At 37.5% G+C, this 20,049-nt stretch overlaps 1 protein-coding gene across 3 annotated transcripts in view; it reads left to right on the top strand.

Annotated features, from left to right (window-relative positions):
- The window catches only part of LOC115622989, a 46,093-nt gene that overhangs the window by 450 nt on the left and 25,594 nt on the right, over positions 1-20,049 (top strand). Inside the window, exon 1 of one of the 3 annotated variants that reach the window (XM_030517176.1) lies at positions 3,872-4,245. The exons of the other annotated variants lie outside the window; for them this stretch is intronic. Coding sequence (XP_030373036.1) covers positions 4,243-4,245 — 3 coding nt within the window. The 5' untranslated portion in view covers positions 3,872-4,242. Of the gene's footprint in view, positions 1-3,871; positions 4,246-20,049 lie in introns of those variants that run through there. 3 annotated transcript variants of the gene reach the window in all.

Below are 20,049 nucleotides of genomic sequence, written 5' to 3'. Positions count from 1 at the left end.
GCGTGCATGTTTGTGTGCGTCTATGTGCTTACGTTTTGTTTAGTTAGTGGCGTATCAAAAGTTTGGACCAAAAGTTAGCAGGGGCTACTAAAGTTTCATACTACAACAACTACACACAATAGACGTAGCAATCACATCATCGCACAAGGCGCGCAGGGTGGCGGCTGCAACTTGACAGACCCAGACCGCAAAATTTGTTTTGCCCAACGGCTAATGCTATGTACGTGTGTACTATACATACATATGTACATACATATGCATAAAGTGGACGCCAACTAAGTCCAAGCCAACTATTTTGGACATTGCAAACTTGCCAAAATCTTCCCCTCATACTAATTTGCCATTCATTTCGTAATAGCGCAACTCTTAAAAATCCTGTACTCAAATTTCAAAAAATTAATTTTAATGTTTTCTTTTTAATTATAAAGTTTTAATTGACAAATCGAAACATTACATTACATTACATGCGACATCATGCATTAATAGGATGTAATTAGCAAATTTGGTGAAATATGTATGGAAATCCAAAAAATGTTAAAGAGAATACTAACAGGTGAGGGAGTAGTGCATGAAAACCACATAAACTTAAATACCAACATTCTGATCAAGAATATAGATATGTATGTACATATGTGTATTTGCTTATTGGGGTCTGCTGCGTTTCATTCTGTACATTACATCCAGTGGCACTAAACTAGCATACTCTTTTACCCTTCGGATGCAGGGTATCAGTACTCTTATCAGCAAACGTGCTCGCTCTCTTGAGTACTAAAGAGCAAGAGCAATGGCAGCGGACGCAAAACTAATAATAACAACAGTAACAGCAAACGCACATGAGTCACCCACATAAGCTGCAGACAGACGGAGACGTCGACTCAGCTGCGCTCAACTTCCAACTGCTTTTGTTATTGTTGCGCTTGCCTTTGTGGCTCTGGAGCTGGCTATGCAAGAATATTGTAGGGGCCGTGGCTCCCCTTCTGCCAAACACACACACACACATGCACAAAAACTCAGCCGGCTAAGTAAATCGAGCGCCAACCCACAAGCAGCCACTCGCACACTCCTGAAAGCAAGCAGCACGTGTTCATTTTCGTGCAAAGTCATTTGGAATGCAATGTTATGTACTTTTTTTTGGCACCGTGGTATGAGTGTCGGCGGAGAATGTGTTTATGTGTATTTGTGTGTGTATGTTGGCAAAGCTTGTGCATCTGAAAGATACGTTTTCTAAATCACAGCATGTTAGGTTAGTCCATCGTAATATTTCGTTACGTGCAGTTTGCAAGTGGGTGTTCTGTTTGTTCTATTGCCACTCTTTTCTGTTTCTACGGAGTAGGATAATCACATGTACATAAACACATCTACTTGGGTACATATGTACACCTATTTATTGTGATTCTTCAGATGAGTGTTCGTGACTGTCTTCTTGGGACAGAGCCTGATAAGAGCGCTAACTGGTTGTATTTAAAAGTTATAAGTATGTACATACGATCCATGCTCATATCATAATCGTAACCATAGCTTAGAACTCTAGTAACATATGTACATGCATACATACATATTTATGCATAGAACACATAAATATTTTAATTCGCACTAGTTTTCCCTGCTTTGTTGATATTTCTTTAAATTTATAAAAAGTAATGTGATAGAAATTGATGCCAAATATTGATGTCTGAAAATCGAATATAGCTTTGTTTATAATTAAAATAGTTCATACATACATCTTTGTGTTATTGATTGGTTGGTGGCATTAAGTGACTAACTTTAAGAAAATCTTGACAAAAATCTTAAATTATGAAATTAAAAAATAATACATTACAAATACTTGTAATACATACAAAAGGGAACGACCTCCAAACAAATTGGCTTGAAAAAAAATTTTAACCCAAATTATAGGCCATTTCGAGTTCAAATGTAAATATTTATATGTGTATGTATATACATACTTATGTACTTATGTACTGCCAAAAAAAATTACACTTTTTGGGGTCTGAAATGCATACAAATTTATAAAAGGTGTGCATTTTGGCGGAGCCTCCTTATTTTTGTTTTAATCTAAAATTACGTTAAGCTCCTTCAGATGTTAGATTTAACAAAAACAAGCAATGAAAGTGAAATCCCTATTAAAACCTTTTCGTATAACATTGGGTTTCTTTTTAAAATTGACAAATTGTTTTGCGAATTATTATTATTTATTCCTTTATTCAAAGGAAATTATGTATGTATTCCCGTGTACTCTTATTTTGTAGAAAATATTCGCTGTCACAATTAGGCTTTAATGAAAGCATTAATATATCGTAATATATTGAAATCTAAAAAACGAAAAAGTTAATCTAGAAAGCATGCTAATTACGTATCCGGAGGCAATGTCTGTTGGTTCTAACCTTGAACTAGTTTACATACTCTCTGTATGTATGTATGTATGTACATATGTATATGTGGGTTAAAACGTTCAAATGATAATTTAGTAATACATAGGTTCTGATACCTGCACCATTTGTAACTTCAGCTCTATGAAGCAACCAAATTAGTTTCCGTACATATGTATGTGCATATGTATGTAAATACATTCATACATATGTATACATTTGTATATGTATTTATGTATGTGCTGTGATACAGTAGCGATTCCACACCATTGACATACACAAGAAATGAATCGGTTTCAAAATGACGCTGAAAACTAAACTCCCAAACGAAGGTTTCCCATATACATGCATACATACATACATATATGTACATACATATAACTAGAGTCGCTGAACGTTGGGTACGTGCCGCTTATGCAGCTCCCCTAGATCGCGGCAATCAGTTTACGCTGACGTCGTCTTGTCGGGTTTTTTAAATGCGCTTGCATATCCAAATGTACGAGTATAGTTACATTCATACATACAACTAATTCTATACAAGCCCAATCCATGTAAATCGAATGGTGTGGCTTTATTTTTCGTGAACTCGTACTAACACGGGTGCTACTATTTCAGTTGGTTACTAAATGTTACTGTCAAAGCCCCCAACCGGCTGACAGACTGACTGAATGACTGACTGGCCGGCCGGCCGGCCGGCCCTCCCTGCGACCAACCATATGACGCGCCACATTAACCGGAGTGTGCCAGCTAACACACACACTCACACACACACACATATACAACAGTACAGTGTACAGTTTTGCATATGTGCCCCCCTGCCCCCCTCTCGACCGCCCCCAACTGCTGCCATTGTGTATGTGCGCTTGTTTGTTTGCATGGCTCTGTCGTCCACAACGTGATAAAAACTTTAAACATTGAATTGTGATACTTCGTCACTTGGTTGTAAATTGAAATAAGACCCACATGTTGCTGCTCTAGCGTCGCGATCGCCGCTGTAGTCGTTGTCATCGCCACCAACCATCGTCCAGTTGGTCGTCGTTGTTACTCCATCTGTGCCCATGCCCTGGGCCGGGGGCTTATTGCAACAACAGTTAGGCGAAACGAAAAACTAAAGCACAAAGCACACAAACGAAAGCAGCGCACTGCAAAATAAAATACAATTCTATTGCAATTGTCAGCAAATTTTCTTTAAATGTAACAAAAAAAACAAAAAACCAACAACAATAACGAAAGCCAAGCCGCGACTTTGTTTATGCAATTTGTTTAGTTAAGCATCGGTTTGTTCATTCGTTTTATGATTTAGAAACGTTATTTATTATTTATTAAGTGCTCGGCTGATGACGTTATGCCACCGTATTTGCCAGTCCGCTACTCTTTTCGATTTCAGTGCGGGTTCTGCAGCCTGCGGTTACGTTGTCCTAGTGCTCGTCGTCTCATTCAGTGTTTTCATTTCCATTTTTATTTTCAATGTGAGCATTTTATAGTATTTGTTTTACTGTGCATTCACCGTGTTATCTGCGAGTTTCTATATATTTAGTTTGACTCACTCCGGTGCGGCAGTAAAAAACAGAAAACGTAAGCTAATACATACGTGTATATACTATAAGTACATATGTACATACTATATGTATGTACGAGTATGTCTGTACGTATAACGCTCTTTTTGTTATGCATTAAGAGAGGTTTGTGGCATTCGGCGACGTGTTTGAAATTTTTAATATCAATAAATCGTAAATCACGAATTTAATTTTAAACGAAATACCAAACACATTTAATCGAACCAAAAGCGTTTGCAAACACATCTGTGGAAAAGGAATTGCACAAAATTACCGTGGAACAGTTTATGTGCAAATTATCTGCAATATTTGTGTAAATGGTGAGTTTTTATGTTCATAGAATCAAAGTTAAAAGTGGTTTTTTTATCATGAACCCAAGAACGTACAAAGGTAGTGCGAATGTGTGCGGGAAACTGAAGAAACTGAACTGAACTGAATGGCTGACCCCATAAAGTATATATTGTAGATTAGTATGATAAGGAGAATCGATATATTTATCTAAGCTCAATACTTCTGAGTCCTAGAAAGCAGAAGTTTCCTTTACTCAGTTACATCCTGTTAGTGCTTAAATAATTACTGCACCTTAAAACTATCTTAGTACGTTGAGGTTCAAACTAAAGTACCATTATTGTAGCATTTTATATAAATAAATCGAAAGCAAGGTATAATTTTTTGGAGTGAGCTTTGAAAAAGATCAGCGATCTCCTACCACATTATATGTATAGATATAAATACGCTACGCATATAAAGGGTGAACTAGAAAATTAAAGATATATTAATTTATTTAGTACCATAGTCTATAATATTTAAAAGTAAATATCCTATCATCTTGTAATAGATCATAAGTTTAAACATTTGCTAAAACCATAAATGTATTCTATTCAATTGCTTTACAAAATTTTAACTTTTCCAGCACCATCTTGATGCATATTTAGCTCTTTATTAAGTTTTTCGAACTTTAAATCATTAAGAATGCTTTGAATTAGCAAATTCCAAGTATTTCAGCGAAGTAGCATTGTGCATCAGATCTGATAATTTGTTACACACCCCCAACTAGATACTCACCAAGTCATTTGCCTTTGGGTATTCTAATAAAGATGGAGTGGTTGAATGCAAATAATTATATTGTTCACTCACAGATTTAAGTGCCTCGCCCTCTAATCAAATAGAAAAATCAACGTTTTATTGTTGTTCATTATGTTGATATTACCGTTAAATCGTGTGCGAAATCGGGCAGAAGTTTATGGCTGTCGAGTCAGACGTTGTTGCTGCTATTCGTCAGCTCTCTGGCCATTATCAGATAGAAAGAGAACAGAGTACACGGTTTGTTGACCTGTGCTGATAAAGATTTTTGCAATACCTGAAAACTTCAGAGCTGACAATATAATGCCTTATAGCGTGTGCGGTTAGAACTTACAAATATATATACGCACAAGTATATATGTACGCGCGCGAGAATAAGTCACCATAATGTAGATACTAGATGGAAATTAGGAAGCGGCCTGAGACGCCATTCGCATGTTGCGCACGTAATCAAATAAAAAATGTACCAAAACTTAAACTATGCCAAAATATGCTAAATTCTTCGACTCTTCAAGACTCTGCGAGTGTACGGCACTCGGCGCTCGGCAGTCGTAAAAACTTAGCATTTAAGCTGCCCCGACTTATGGTATGTACGCGTGTACTGTTCTGTTCCAAGGCCAATGTATCTATCAGGTTAATTACCTGCCATTGTTAATCCTCGTTGGTACGACGACTTGGGCCAAAAGTGCCGGGCAAAATAGCTAATACCAACTACATACGAGTACACACACACACACACACATGTATGTGTGTATATGAATGTGTGTGTGTGCGTGTAAGTCTAGGGACACGTATAGTAAAACGATAACAAGTTAACTGACTGCCTGACTGTCACACGCTTTGTTTCGCTTGGTCGCAACTCCACCCGCCTTCTCGAGTTGTGGCCGCTCTTAATATACGCAAATATACAAATGTACCATGTACCTACACATATAACAATAGTTTGGTAATAATGAATTCAATTATTGTCACTTGAGTGCGTTAAGTATGCGTATGTCGTGGCCGCCGTTAAGCTTGTATCTGTGGGATTCATGGGTACAGCTCTACTTGCCTACAAGCAGAGTGTCTCCAATTTTTCTATACATACAAGTATTACCAAAATAATTTCGCTGCAATGAAAATAGAATAACTATGCCCTGGGAAAGGGTATAATAGTCTGAATAAATATATGTAACTGATACTTGTAGAACAGGAGGTATGACACACCCCATGTTATAAGAATATGATAAAATCGTTCTTAGTGCCAATAAGTTTTATGTTTATTATGATGCCGTAACTAGATTTTGTTTTTCTTGGATTTAAATAATAACTCATTCTAGTCATAAAAATAACTGCTCCATATAAAGTAGAAAAACGAATAAATAAATCCAAACCCATAAATAAATAATTGACATATACCTTTAATAAGTCTAACTACTGCCTACAACGATTAAACGTGTGTTTCTCTCTTCTCTGTTTTCATTTGAGATTAATACTGGATACTAGATTCAGGATAGATGCAAGAAAGCTTAAAATCAAGCTGGATTAGTAAAGAATTTTTCGTAAGTGTAAAATCTCCCAAGATTTAAATATTTCCACAGTAGTGATCATTTCTACGGCCAATCTCTGGTAGGCAGACACGTCTAATAATTCCTGCAGAAGCTGTTGGGATGGAAGAATGAGGACGAAAGCTTAGAACACCTTCTTGGTTTTTGTCCAGCACTAAGCTGGCGGAGGTTCATTGCTTTGGGGTAACCTTTCCTATATCAACATTTGAAATTGGAAAATTAGCTAAATTTATTAAAAATACTGGGTGGTTGATAGCGGAAAATGAAAGCCAATCAAGGCTTCCCAATTGGACCTTTCAGGCCCAAGCGTGTGGGTGCTCTATCCATTTCAACCTTATATTTTACTCTAAGTACTACTTCACAGGGATTTTTGGGTATCAAAGGTGGGATCATTCGCTTGGCTGCATAGGAGTAGGTTAATACCTTATAATATAATCATACAAGAATTTACCTTATTCATTAATGTCGTTGCTGCCCCATTGGGTGTGGTGAACCTTGGCATCTCGTCCCTGGGCTATGCCGATTTTGTTGCCATAAAGCTTTCCAATAGTCCAGATGGGGGCTGCTCTGGTGGTCGTGTGGTTATCCATATATTTTGCATTCAGAGCTATTATATTACTTCACCTCTTACTCTTCCCTTATCCTCTTCACTAACTCAATAAATAAACTTTTTTACGAACCACTCAATGTGTACGCAAACCGCAAAATATAATGCTTACCTCTCAACAAATTAGATTTGAAACAAAGGCAACATGACCGTCTGTGAGACTTAAAATAAAATTTGCATTCATTGAATATAAAAAGTATAATCATATTTATTTTTGCAGTCCATAAATTACATGAATTATGAAAAATAAAATAGGTTTCTCATCGATTTTATTGCTCTTATTTAATCTCATATACTCTGTTTGATCAGGTTATAAAGAAATCATGTTTTCAACAAAGTCTATTGCACTATTTTTTTTTTTATAAATGTTTATGTATAACTTGGTTTGGGCATGATGTTTAGATTACAATTAGATTTAAGCAATCCATACTGTAACATTTGCAGAGAGGTATGTATGTATATACATATACTTATGTATATTTACGTACATTATTATATTATTCAGTGAGAGATATGCGTCAATTGAAATTAAAGCTATTCGCTTTTGTGCCAAATCGAAATCAAAATCAAAACTAGTTTTCGTTTATTTAGAGCATGATCTAAAGGGGTATTCAAGTTGCTAAGGAAACAATAAAAAAAAAAGAAAAAATATACATATACATATATATCGTGCATACTTCAAAAGCCACAGACGACGAATACGTCAAGCACAAACGTAATGTGCTACGTGATTATAATGCAATTAAAAAAATAAAATACCATTGATATGTCGGCCTGAGATCTCCCCGGCATTCCCATACCCTCTTGCCTTGTCGCCTGCGCAAATTCAAATTCAAATTCAAATTCTAATTTATTAATTTTATTTAAGATAAGTGCGAGACTTTGCAGTTGTTGTTAAATTTTTGTTGCTCTTTTGTTTTTGTTTTTCGTTTTCGTTTTGTTCGTTCATCAGTGTTCGTCAACGCGAATGGGGCGCGGCTTTCTTTAGCCGTATATAGCTAAGTATATTGTTGTTGCTGCTGCTGTTGTTATTGTTGTTGTATTTTAAATTTTATGCGCCCTCTCTTTCTGGCCACTGTAGATGTTTGTGTGATTCTGTTCTTTTGTGCACGACCCCACACTGTGTGTGTGTGCGTGTGTGTGTGTAAACATGTTTTTTCGCATTAATAATACATTTTTATTCGCTAATTTAAATTGTGTTTATTTAAGAAAAACCAGTTAGTTGTGCTCTGTTGTATATAGTCGCACACACTCACATGCTTATATGTACATATGTATGTAAATTCAAGCACATGCACACACTTGGGTGGAGCCTAAGTTTTGGCATTTGATAATTTCTTTTGTACGCTGTCGAATATACACACTTGTATATAGAAGTAATTTGTTTAACAAATGCGTCATGGCCGGCATTTTAAAATGGCAAGCACCCCATGGTCAACCCTCAGAAGCCTTTATGAAAAGCTATGCATTTGAACGGCTCAATTATGTATGTCGTTGCAACAAATTGCCCATGGCAGAAGTAAAGGATGTGCGTCACGCCCACCACAAAGGACCCTCAGTCCGACATTACTCTAATTTTATTATTGTCAGCGCGTTTAATTGTAAAATACTTCAACAACCCTAACGCATCGGGGGCTTGTATTGCTTTTGTATGTTTTTATGTGCACTTTAGTCGTATAAGCAGAAATCTAACACGCCGCCCATCAAACCCATTTGAATCGCAACGTAACGACAAAATTGAGAACATTGAAATGTGACAATTTGTTATTGCTGTTATTGCAGCAGCATTGGGATTTAAAGTGCTTGTACAGTTAGAGAAAACTTGAGCAATCGCAGCAGGGCGCACATACATATGTACATTCGAGTGTATTTATATTATATGTACATACATATATCTACCAAGACGATTTGAGCAATCAATCCCAGCTAGGCAGCTCGCCATCTCATCAAATACTCAGTCAGGCAATCAGCCAGCTGCTCTTTTTTTTGTATTTTGGTTTTTCGTAAACAACTTAACGAACAGTGTGCTGCCCTTCTTTAGATCCATTATATGAAATGTATCCCATAGATGGGATCCAAAGTAGCGACAACACTTGAGTGTGCGTAATCAAATCATAAATTCTTGGACAATATTGTTTGAATTTGTTTTGTTTTTGCCCAATTCTATTAATTTCCATTAGGGCGGCGTTACAAAATCTTTTACTATACATTTGAGAAAGATGCGTCAATGTTTGACTCAAGTACAAGTACGTGTATAATATAATTTCAGGGTTTTCTCTGTACTCGTACTGTACTTTTCGTTAATTTGTCGTTTCGCAGCTTTGCCCAACGACACGCACACACAGACAAACGAACAAACAATACACGTACTTACATACATAGTAGATAGTAGATATGGAAATGTGTATTCAACTCCTTTTCATTTCACCATGATGCCCATTATTTATCAAACTGCGTTGAATTATATTTTGCATCCCTTTTGCGCGCCCAATTGTATTTATATCTTTGTATCTGTAGCTATAGCCGTATTTGTATCTGTAGCTGTAGCTGTAGCTGTGTGCCTTCGAGCGTCTTTCGTGGTTGCTTTTGTCATTGTTGCCTTTGGCTCTCCTCGTCGTTTTCATCGTCATCATCATCGCTCTTCTTGCTGCTGCTGCTGTTGTTGTTCTTGCTGCTGTTGTTGTTGTTGTAATAATCCAAATTCAAAAAGTAGACGCATATTTTAAGAAATCATTTCTTGATTACGACGTTTGAAAACAATTTGTCTTTACTCTTTCACTTTGCCTCAACTGGGAGCTCTATGTATACTTGTAGTACGTACATACATACATACATACATATGTATCTATGTATGAAAATGTAAATGTGTCTGCTTGTGTGTGAGTGTAAGTTGCCTGACTTGTGCCTTGTCTTGCCTCGACAAGTTTGTGAGTTACTTTTTCCATTATTCTTATGCGCATTTCGATTGCTATATAGTGTTGTTGGCATTGTTTTTGTTGTTGTTGCTGTTGTTGTTGTCGCTTTTCCATTGGCTGAAAATTCAAGTTGGAATTTCTGTCGTTCGCTTGATAAAACCGAATTTCTAATTTTGAAACGGCACCCAAGATGCTAATGCTTTTGTATTTGTGCGGGCGAACGAATGCTTTGAAAAGGCCAGAATGGAAAGAGCAAAAGGAATAAGTTAAGTACTTTTATCAAAGCTCGAGCAGCTCTGCGGTTAAGGTACTTTTTTCAACACTCTGCCTTCCTTTGGACTCTGAATGGAATGCATGCAAATAAGCCGGAGGCACCGGCACCTGTGGCAAGGACGCACACACACACACACACACAAACACACAGGAGAGGAATAACAACAAAATTCAAAACAGTCACACGCACATGTGCACAAAAAAGAGGAACAGACGACAGACGACAGCCGACACGCACCAGTGAGACACCTGTTGATGCCAAAAACACCCAAACACACTAACACTCGCATACACAGACAGGCAGCAGACAGCCACACATATGTATGTATGTATGTACACACGCACACGCACACGAACACTCACACTCACATCGACACGCGCTCACAAAACGTCCAAAAGGACAACGCTCACGTGTGCTGCCATTGAGAAGCAGCCGAATGGAGCGACGAACCGAGAGGCGAATCGCGTCACATGCTGAGCGCGCACACGAGGGCTGCACTGCCATGCCTAATCGTCCTTCAGGCCGGCTGCCCAAGCTGACAAGCCAAAGGACTAGCGCTGGATAACAGTCTGTGCGCTTGTGGTGTTATTTTTGTTCGGTTCGGTTTGTTGTTATTGCAGCCATTTTGGGTTTCCGCGGCACATTTTGCAACATGTGCATGGAACGACCGGTCGGTCGTTGGGTCGGTCAAGATAGGTCAGGTCGAGCTGCATGCCTGTAGGAAAAGGTAAATGCTACCAAATATGCGTCAGAATGAATTTAGGGGCAGGCACGAAGACGGCACACGGCCTGCCGCAGCTTTATAGGTGTTTGTGGCATGTCACAACATTACCTCACCGATAAGAGTCACGACCTCAACAGTTGGTCCGTTCTGGGGACGGGCATATGCGCGGTTTTGTTTTTGGTCAGTTTCTAAACAGAAGTAAACACAGCAGCCAGTGCCACATAACCTACTTTGTTTATGGTTGTAGGCCGATTAACTAACCACTCTTAAGCTAATTTGACAGCTCACATGGCCGAATGCTTGGTTAGGTATGGGTATTGCACTGATATCTGAATACATCCCTTTGAATTAACAACATCACTATGTTATTCTAAGTAATCACATATTCTAAATTAACCGATATTCACTCTTAGGTTCGAGTGCACACTTCTAATGGACGGAAATAGATGCAGAACGAAAATTAGGAAACAGAAACGTACCGTATATATTTAAAAAAAAAGTGTTTCTTCTCCTGTTATTAGGTAGAATTTTGTAACTTTATAACATTGTAACATTATGCTAAATTTTTTTTTTTTCTTTTTCGTATTTTATTTAAAACTGTCCATCATGGACAATCATTAAATGATCTATATTTTCTATAGTTCGTCAAACGTGATCAAAGGGAAACTGTATCAAATGGTTGTGGAAGCGGATATTTAGTAATATTTAGAGCTTCTAGGTTTTGTTTTGTGTCTACTGGGCTTTGCTTTTACGTCGGTTCTCCTTAGAGTTTTTGTGGGCAGCGCATTGTTGGCTGCTAAACAACAAACACATGGTCCATATACCCGTATAAGTGATGTGCTAGGCAGTATTTCAAGTCCCTCGCTTCACAAAGGCTGTCTCCTCCAATTGCTAACTTCTTGGATAGTTTTTTATAAATTAAAAAAAAGAACAAAAATCTATTTCTTCAATATAATAAATTCAAAAAAGTAAACATTCCCATTATTTATGGAATATGATTTCATTCAGTTTAGCAGTTACTTTTGTTACTTTTGTCGCCAAGACGGCTGATAACACGACTACCGAAGATCGATTTTGAAACAAAATATATTCGAAGCTCTCTTTTCATTGGGAAATAGCTCTAAGTTCACAATAACAAACATAAAACTATATAGACCACCCTGTATTTACTTTTTATAGTAATCTAAAAGATTGAAATTTATTTTTTTTTTGCTTTAAATATACAATGGAAATAGGTATAATAATACAATATTTGTTTGCATATCTTAAAATATTCGGTGATAAATCAATTGGTATGTCATCATATTTATGACGTTTTTACGAAACAGGCTCTCTAAAGCGCGACAAGTTTTGCGTGTAAAGGGTTCGACTAGTTTCAAAAATTTTCACACAGCTCGAATATTTTATATGTACTTGTATTTATTTTCTCTGGATCCCAAAAAAGTAATGCATTGTTATCAGTATTAGTTTAAATTAAAAATTATTATCTTCCGCGTATGAAGTTGCCAACTAAAGTATTTTTTTTTTAATTCGGTTCCTCTTGGGGCGTTTTTTAATTAATGTTGCATTTGCAACTCATCATAGTATTTCAGCTTAAGAAATAGCAAACAATAGACGACTTAACGCCGGCTCCGTTATAAACTAAGTAATCTAGAGCGTATTCGCATGGGAAATATTCATTTCTCTTTCTTACTTTTATTCTTCTCGTAGCAAATCTCTAGCATATCAAATAACAGAAAGCCACCCCTAGTTGTACTATCCATGCAAAACTAAATCGAGCTGTGCAACAGACAACAGGAATGAACTCTAAGAGTAGAAATACATTTGAAAAATGCCAGCCAAGACGTATGTATAGCCACTTATATTTTTGTGACTACCTGGATGAACGAAATTCTGGCACGTCATCAACTTCTTGGTAAATTTTTGCGTCTTGTGCAAACAGACGGCCAAACAGGGAGAGATAAAGAGAGAGCGAGAGAGGGATAGATAGAGGGAAAGACAAACTGCCAGACAATGCATAAAACACATTATCCTTTTTTTAATGGTTTTCTCGACATGGCAAATACGAAAAGGGGCGCACATAATAACTGCGGCTAATGCCAATCCCAGGCGGCTGTGTTCCTGTTGCTGCTTAAGCTAAACGCAGAGAATAAACAAATGAAATGAAAAACGCAATGCCATAAAATTTGTTGGAAAACTAAATACGATTTCTTTGTCTCTATATTTGTGTGTGTGTGTGTGTGTGTGTTTGTGTGTCCTTTGTGCGTGTTATAATTTAGGAGTTTCTTTGGTTTCCTTTTTGCCATTTTGGCAAATGCGCATCTATTTTCCATGTGCCTGACAACACGCACAAATGGAAGCAGCTGTCTACAACTACTACGATCCATGCATTCCTATAAGGATTTAAAACCAATGTATGTATGTGCGATACTTACAAAGATACATGCTATATGCGTATCTTTTGTTTGCTGTCTGCCGATGTGTCTGTAAACTACTTTAGTTTCAGATTCTGCCTGTATATACTACGTACGTAGATCGAATTTCGTGGCAAGGACAAGCAGGTGTTGGTGCTGTCTATATATGTATGTACATAATGCTGCTTGTAACCAATTTATTTGCTATCAGTAGCATTCAAAGTTTTCCAAATTTGTGAATGTAATGCATTGAACCGCTTACTTCGAGTAGTGTTGAGGAGTTAAACGAAAGAGTTACGCCCCCGACCATCTTTTGCCACAAACTTTGCCCAATATAAAAGCATCAGCGCCTTGGCAAGGAAAATTATTCTGAAGTAGGGATGGATGAAGGGTGAATTTTTGGTAAGCATCACTGTTATTAAGCAAATTAAAATGTCTGACTGAAAACTAAAATTGCAGCCGAGCTGATTTGCGTACAGACACCGAGTTTTGCATTGTTTGGCGCTTTGAAGGAATTATGAAAAGGCGCAAAGAGACTGACAGTCAAATGGAAAGGGCTTGGGCTCGGGCTCTCTGTATGTGTGTGTATATAAGTGTGTTTTGTTGTTGTAGGAGGGGCAACAGCGGCATATCTAGATTAACAACAACTGTACATATTTGAAATTCAAATCTAACTGTTAAAAGCGTATTTGAATTTCCTTTTGTGTTTTTTGCAACGACAACGTCGACTAACGATGATGACGACAATGATGATGATGATGATGATGATTATGATGATACGAGTACTGATGGAGAATCCACTGTTATCGTTAGCGGGTTGCTCGACCGCCTCTGCCTGCCCTGCCCAGTGGTGGTGATTGAGCTATTTCAAAATCACAGCCGGTCTAAACTTAAGCAAAAGTATTTACATTTAAAAAAAAAGAACAGAAAAACCAAAAGCATATACTTAAGTGCAGGGTTGAGAGTTTGGCGTGTGCGCATAGACAATGAGTGTCATACATGCACATAAAACGCGACTCGTCCGAGACTGTCTATGGCTTTGGCCGATGTATGCTATTACAGATGTTTACCCCGAGATATGAGCGACTACGTAACGTCAAATGCGACGTGCTTGCTTGCTCTAAATTTTTGTATAAAAAGGGGGAACTTTGTGTTGAGGGATAGCTAAAGCAATAATCATAATACATACTTACATATATATACGGATATGTATATATGTATGTATAGCATATACATATTTCAATATATACATACATATATACATTGAGAACACAAAGCGGCAACAGCCGTGCCAGCGGCAGCAACGACCAATATAATGGCGCTATAATTCGAGTACGGCTGCAAAATAATATTAATGAGCAAGTTTTTGATTACGCAGCCATTAGCCAGAGTTTGAATTTGAATTGAAATTGTTCGGCTTGTCAAAGGAGAAGGGACAAACAATCAGGCAAGCGGATGAACGAGTGAGTTAGTCAGTCAGTTGGCAATCTATAGATACGATACGATTTGGGTTCACTTTTGAATTTAAACACTTTTGTGCTATGCTGTGCCTTTTGCGCACTTTATGGCAATACGGCTATATAACTGTTGCTGCTAAGCAAGTACAGTAAAATCTCGCAATTTGGAGTATGCGAGTAGAGCCATTCTCATATATTCCGGAAAAGTTCTCCGGACAGTTCTTTCTAATTGTATTGTTTTCATATATTTCTCGCTTTCTATTCTATGGCCTTGCTGCCCATGTCAAAGTTTGTGATTATTTAACAATCAGAAACTAGTGATCTGAAAAAAGACTTGACATAATATTTACAAAGGTTTTAAAGGATTTTTATTGATATTTAAAAACATTTTTTGAAATGCATCTGTTTTCGTGTAAGCTTGACTTTGTAAAATGTCTTCGATTTCGATAAAGACAACAGTAAATATTAACATAATATTTACAAATATATAAAAGAAAAGGTTTTTTTTATTGTATTTATAAAAAAATTATAAAATTTTTAAAAACATATTTTTTTGTGTAAGCTTGGCCTTTATTTGTCCCAATTATTGATGTTGTACTGTATATAAAAATATATATAGGCATATATTTTAGGGGGTTGTCAAAAATTAGATGAGAACGTTTTACATAGGAACTGATTGTAAAATAACGCAGTGGGCAACACCCTCAACCAACTGCTCTACTGCTAATTGATCATCAAAGTTGTTGCAGCACATTATCCTTGGTGCCATTACCGTTAGAGGAGGGCTACACTAAGGGTTGCTCGTAAAATATTCGGATTATTGTGTTGAAATATGTGCGAATTGGAAACGCGCCAGTTGGCAGTATGTATTAGCATATTGTTTTATCAAGGCACGTACAGAACTGTACAGCAATGGCAGACAAAACGCAATTATTCGTTTTTGAAGAAACTCATTTTTCTCTTGTGTGCCCTGATATCAGTTTTATCTAAAAGACCAAAGGCTGCTGCACCCCCAAAAAATGAGCAAAGATACAAAAGAACATTTTTTAAAATGGAATTTCTCATTTAATCCTCACTATGTCGCTCCTTTTTCTCACACAAATACACACACCTATAAACGGGAAAAGGTATTTCTACATTGTGTATAAAATATGCTCTTAACTAACCTAAACCTAGTGCAGTGTCGTTGTTGTTGTTGTTGTTGTAATTCATCACCTACAAATCAATCATTTTGACGAACCTAAAAAAGATGGAAGCAAAAAGGCTAAAGAAAATCCAGCCGTATAAAATGTAAAAAGCAGCAACACAGACACACAATAGATCAACGCTATCAAAGAACAGCAGCAACAACAAGAACGGCATTACTGCTGCCTGATTCCGACCAAGCCGGCTTTCTGGTCTGATCTGGCCTATAGTACTATGTATAATGCATCGCCGCTGACCTTTTAACACAACGACCAGGCCACGTAGATTGAAGCCTGTCCGAACTAATTGTCCGCCTGTCGCAGCGTCGTCGTCTCGTCAATCGTCAGCCTTTAGTCTTTAGTCTTCTGCGCATGAGCATGAGCATGAAAAATGTTTTCATTTCATAGCTTCGTTTGTGTGTTTGAGCCGGTGTCAAGGTGTGTGCATGCGTGTGTGTGTGTGTGTGTGTGTTTGCGTGTGTGTGTGCTATGCATTGGCACTTAATTTTTTTGTTTTTTGTTTTTGTTCGTTGCATTCGTGTGAGATTACGCATGGGCTTGGTGTCTGGTTGGTTGTCTTGTTTTTGATGAATTTTTATTCTTATTCTTTTCTCCTTTACGTTCTTCTTTTTTTTTTTTGTTTTTTCCCTATTTTTTTTTTTTTTTTGGAATTTTGACGAAATGCATTTATAGTTGATCCTTTGGAATTTTCGTTGACTGGGCTTAGTTTACAATGCGTTTTTGATTAGGCGTTGCCTCATGGCTTCATGTTCGGTACGTGATTGGTATTATTCATCGCGGTCGCACTTCGACTTGAATAAATGTATTTCTTTGGTGTCGTTTTTATCCTGTTGGCATCCTCTTGTCATTTGTTTATCTACATACATGGTTGTTTATCAAAAAATTTCCTGCTTGATTTGTTTAGGGTATTTCCTACCTATCGCACTGTTTAATTTATACTTTAAGTATGCATTTTGCTTCACACATGTCTGGCGATATTTTTAGGCAGGTAGTTGCATTTGCTCTTTTCTTGTTGTCTGCTCTTCCTTATCTAAAACAGGTAGAATACATTTTAATGGAAATTCATTTATTTAGTTGCTAGGCATATAGTATGTAAGTGTCTGTGTGTGTTTCTTTTAGGAAGTAAGTAGTAGAAGAGGAAGTTGTAAAATGAGTAGAATGCGTTATGAATTTAGTTTTCCACCCTTCAAATAGAAATAAAACCTGTTTCACAAGGCTTGGTCGTCGTCTCAACTTTGACTGATTTTAATCAAACTAATATTTTGCCGTATAAAGTGCTAAACATAGGAAATAATAAAAACAATGAAATAAAAGGATTATCAAAAAATTTGTGAATAAACATTTGTTTTAATGCCCAAAAAGGAGTAAGACCATAACAGCAAGGACTTATAATATTAGTGTGTGGATTTTTCTTATCCATTAAATCAAGGCCATTTAACTATTTGGAACAAAAATCACTGTTAGTACCAACACTGTTCATTATGATATCATAATACAATTTTGCGCAGGCTATACAAGAGTCGATCGAACGCAGCTTCCTTTCTCCTCATTATAAACTGGTTGGACTGATGGATCTTGGCGTAAATAAATAAGATATTGTAACATATTTATTAAGACAGCCTTACGAAGGATGATTCATTAGGAGTTGTGCAACATACAAATCCATAATTGGGTTTCTGCAATCGTTTGAACGCATTCAGACTCTTAACAGTTATCTTTAAAGTGATATTAAAAGATAATTTACATAAAGCATAATATACTTTTAGGGCCAACTTTTCGGTTTTATTCCAACCCTTCCCCCATTTCTTTTAAGAACTAGTTTAGATTTGATTTAAATGAAACAAAATTAATATATATTCGTATACTTTTGCTGAAAGGTTTCTGTATAATTTAATTTCGTTTACTTCATTGCATTGCATATGGCTGCATGTAAAAAGGGGAAAGAACTTTCGAAATTTGTGGTAGCAACAAGAACAATAACAACTAAGTACTACATATCATAATAATAGCAGCCATGAAGCAATGAAAATTCAAAAGCAACGCACAACTGGCAAATGCTGCTGTCGCTGCTTAATTTTAGGGCCAACACCCAACTTTTGTGGAACAATGCAGTCGATAAGTATGGCATAAGTACAATTGAAACATACAGACGCATGGGGTCCATACCGTACCGTGCCATGCCATGCCAATGCCAATGCCGATGCCCGATGCTGCTCACTGAGCGATTCGTTTGTTCGCCACTCAAGCCAAACCAAACCGAACTGAAACCAAGCCAAACCAAACCAAACTCGAAGTCAAGTTACAGAGTATTGGCGAAGGCATAGAGGAACGAACGGAGGCAGGAGGAGAAGGAGAGGGGTGAGAGCAGTAGAGGGCAAGGGCTTCGGAGCCAGCTGTTCGAGAGCGCTTGGCGAGCATATCAAAAATAGTCATTGTAATAAGAAAATTTTGATTTCATTTTTAGTATTTGTATAAAATTTAATAACGCCGCACAAGATGGCGGACTGACTGAATGAGCGACCGGCTGACAGACTGACTGACTGGCTGGCTGAAGTTGGGTCTGGTTTGGGCCAAAGTTGAGCGCACAAAGGCAGCATCATACGCCACCACCCCCTGAAGAAGGATGGGTGCACGGAACGCAAACGCAACTAAAACGCTTAAAACACACAATCTCGTTTGGGTTCGGTTGGGATTTCGGGGTTACGCTTAAACTCTAAGTACATTTTAACTTAACTGCCTTTTTTTTTTTTTTTTGTGTGTCGCTTCTGCCGCCGATGCTGCTTTTAGTTGCCATTGCTGTTGCTGCGGCTGCTTATGCTGCTGCTGCTGCTGAGCAGGCGACGACGGCAGCAAAGCGAATTGTAAGGCGAGAAGGCAAACCTTTAGCAATATGATGACGACGTTGACGCGGACTTAGGGGACGCACGAAGGCATTATGATGACGATGATGATTTTGGTGATTTGCGTTGTGGTGGGGCGGTAATATAGAAAGGGTGGTGGTGCTGCCGACTGTGCTGATAATGTGCTGTTGCTGCTGCTGCTGCTGCTTTTGGCTCGGTGGTGGTTTGAGATTTCTCTGCCTGCGAGAGCGCGCAGCAAGCACAATTATAAATTTTTGGAATTGTTGTAATTTAGTTTGTTTGTTTGCCCGTTTGTGTTGTTAGCATGAACCGTTGTGTGTATGTGTGCATGTGCACTATGTACAACTGTTTGTATGCATGTGTGTGTGTGTGTGTGTGTGTGTGTATGTGAGTGTTGGCAGTTGAGTTAGAAAAAGTTGCTGGCTGGCTGACTGCCTGTCTGCCCGCTTGCCCGCCTGACTGTACGAGTACGTTTGATTATTATGATAAAGCATAATGATTACATATTTAGTAGATTTTAGCTTTTAGCTCCCAAACGTGCGTGTGTGTGTGTGTGTGCAGTTTGTGCGAGTGAGAGCATGCGGCCATTTGAACTTGTTCGAAATTGGCAAGAGGGGTTGGCTCGATTTTTTACAGGGTTACATTTCGAAGCCATTGACTTGCACTTGATTAATTACAGTTTATGCGCTGCAGCTTATACATATGTACATACATACATACATAGGTTTCTATTGTATTTTTTTTTGTAATTTTTAGATGGTTGGAAACAGAATGTTATATGTAGTTCCGACTCTTGACATGAGGGTTACTTATGCAATTGGCTGCCTTAGCAATTATTTAATTTTTTTATTTTGGTATTACCAACCGTTTTGTGGTGTACAACTATACTACAAGAAATGTCAACTTATCAGAAACTATCCAGAAATATATGTACATAGATGAAACATTATTATTTGTATAAATGGTACACACATTCTTAATTCCGACGAACAGAAATTCTTTTCATACCTACCACGAATGTTAATTTTTTTCAAATG

This window comes from Scaptodrosophila lebanonensis, unplaced genomic scaffold (genome assembly GCF_003285725.1).
Source record: "Scaptodrosophila lebanonensis strain 11010-0011.00,11010-0021.00 unplaced genomic scaffold, SlebRS2 tig00000001-arrow-pilon, whole genome shotgun sequence".
Taxonomy (NCBI): Eukaryota; Metazoa; Arthropoda; class Insecta; order Diptera; family Drosophilidae; genus Scaptodrosophila; species Scaptodrosophila lebanonensis.
This window is presented reverse-complemented; position numbering and strand designations above follow the sequence as displayed.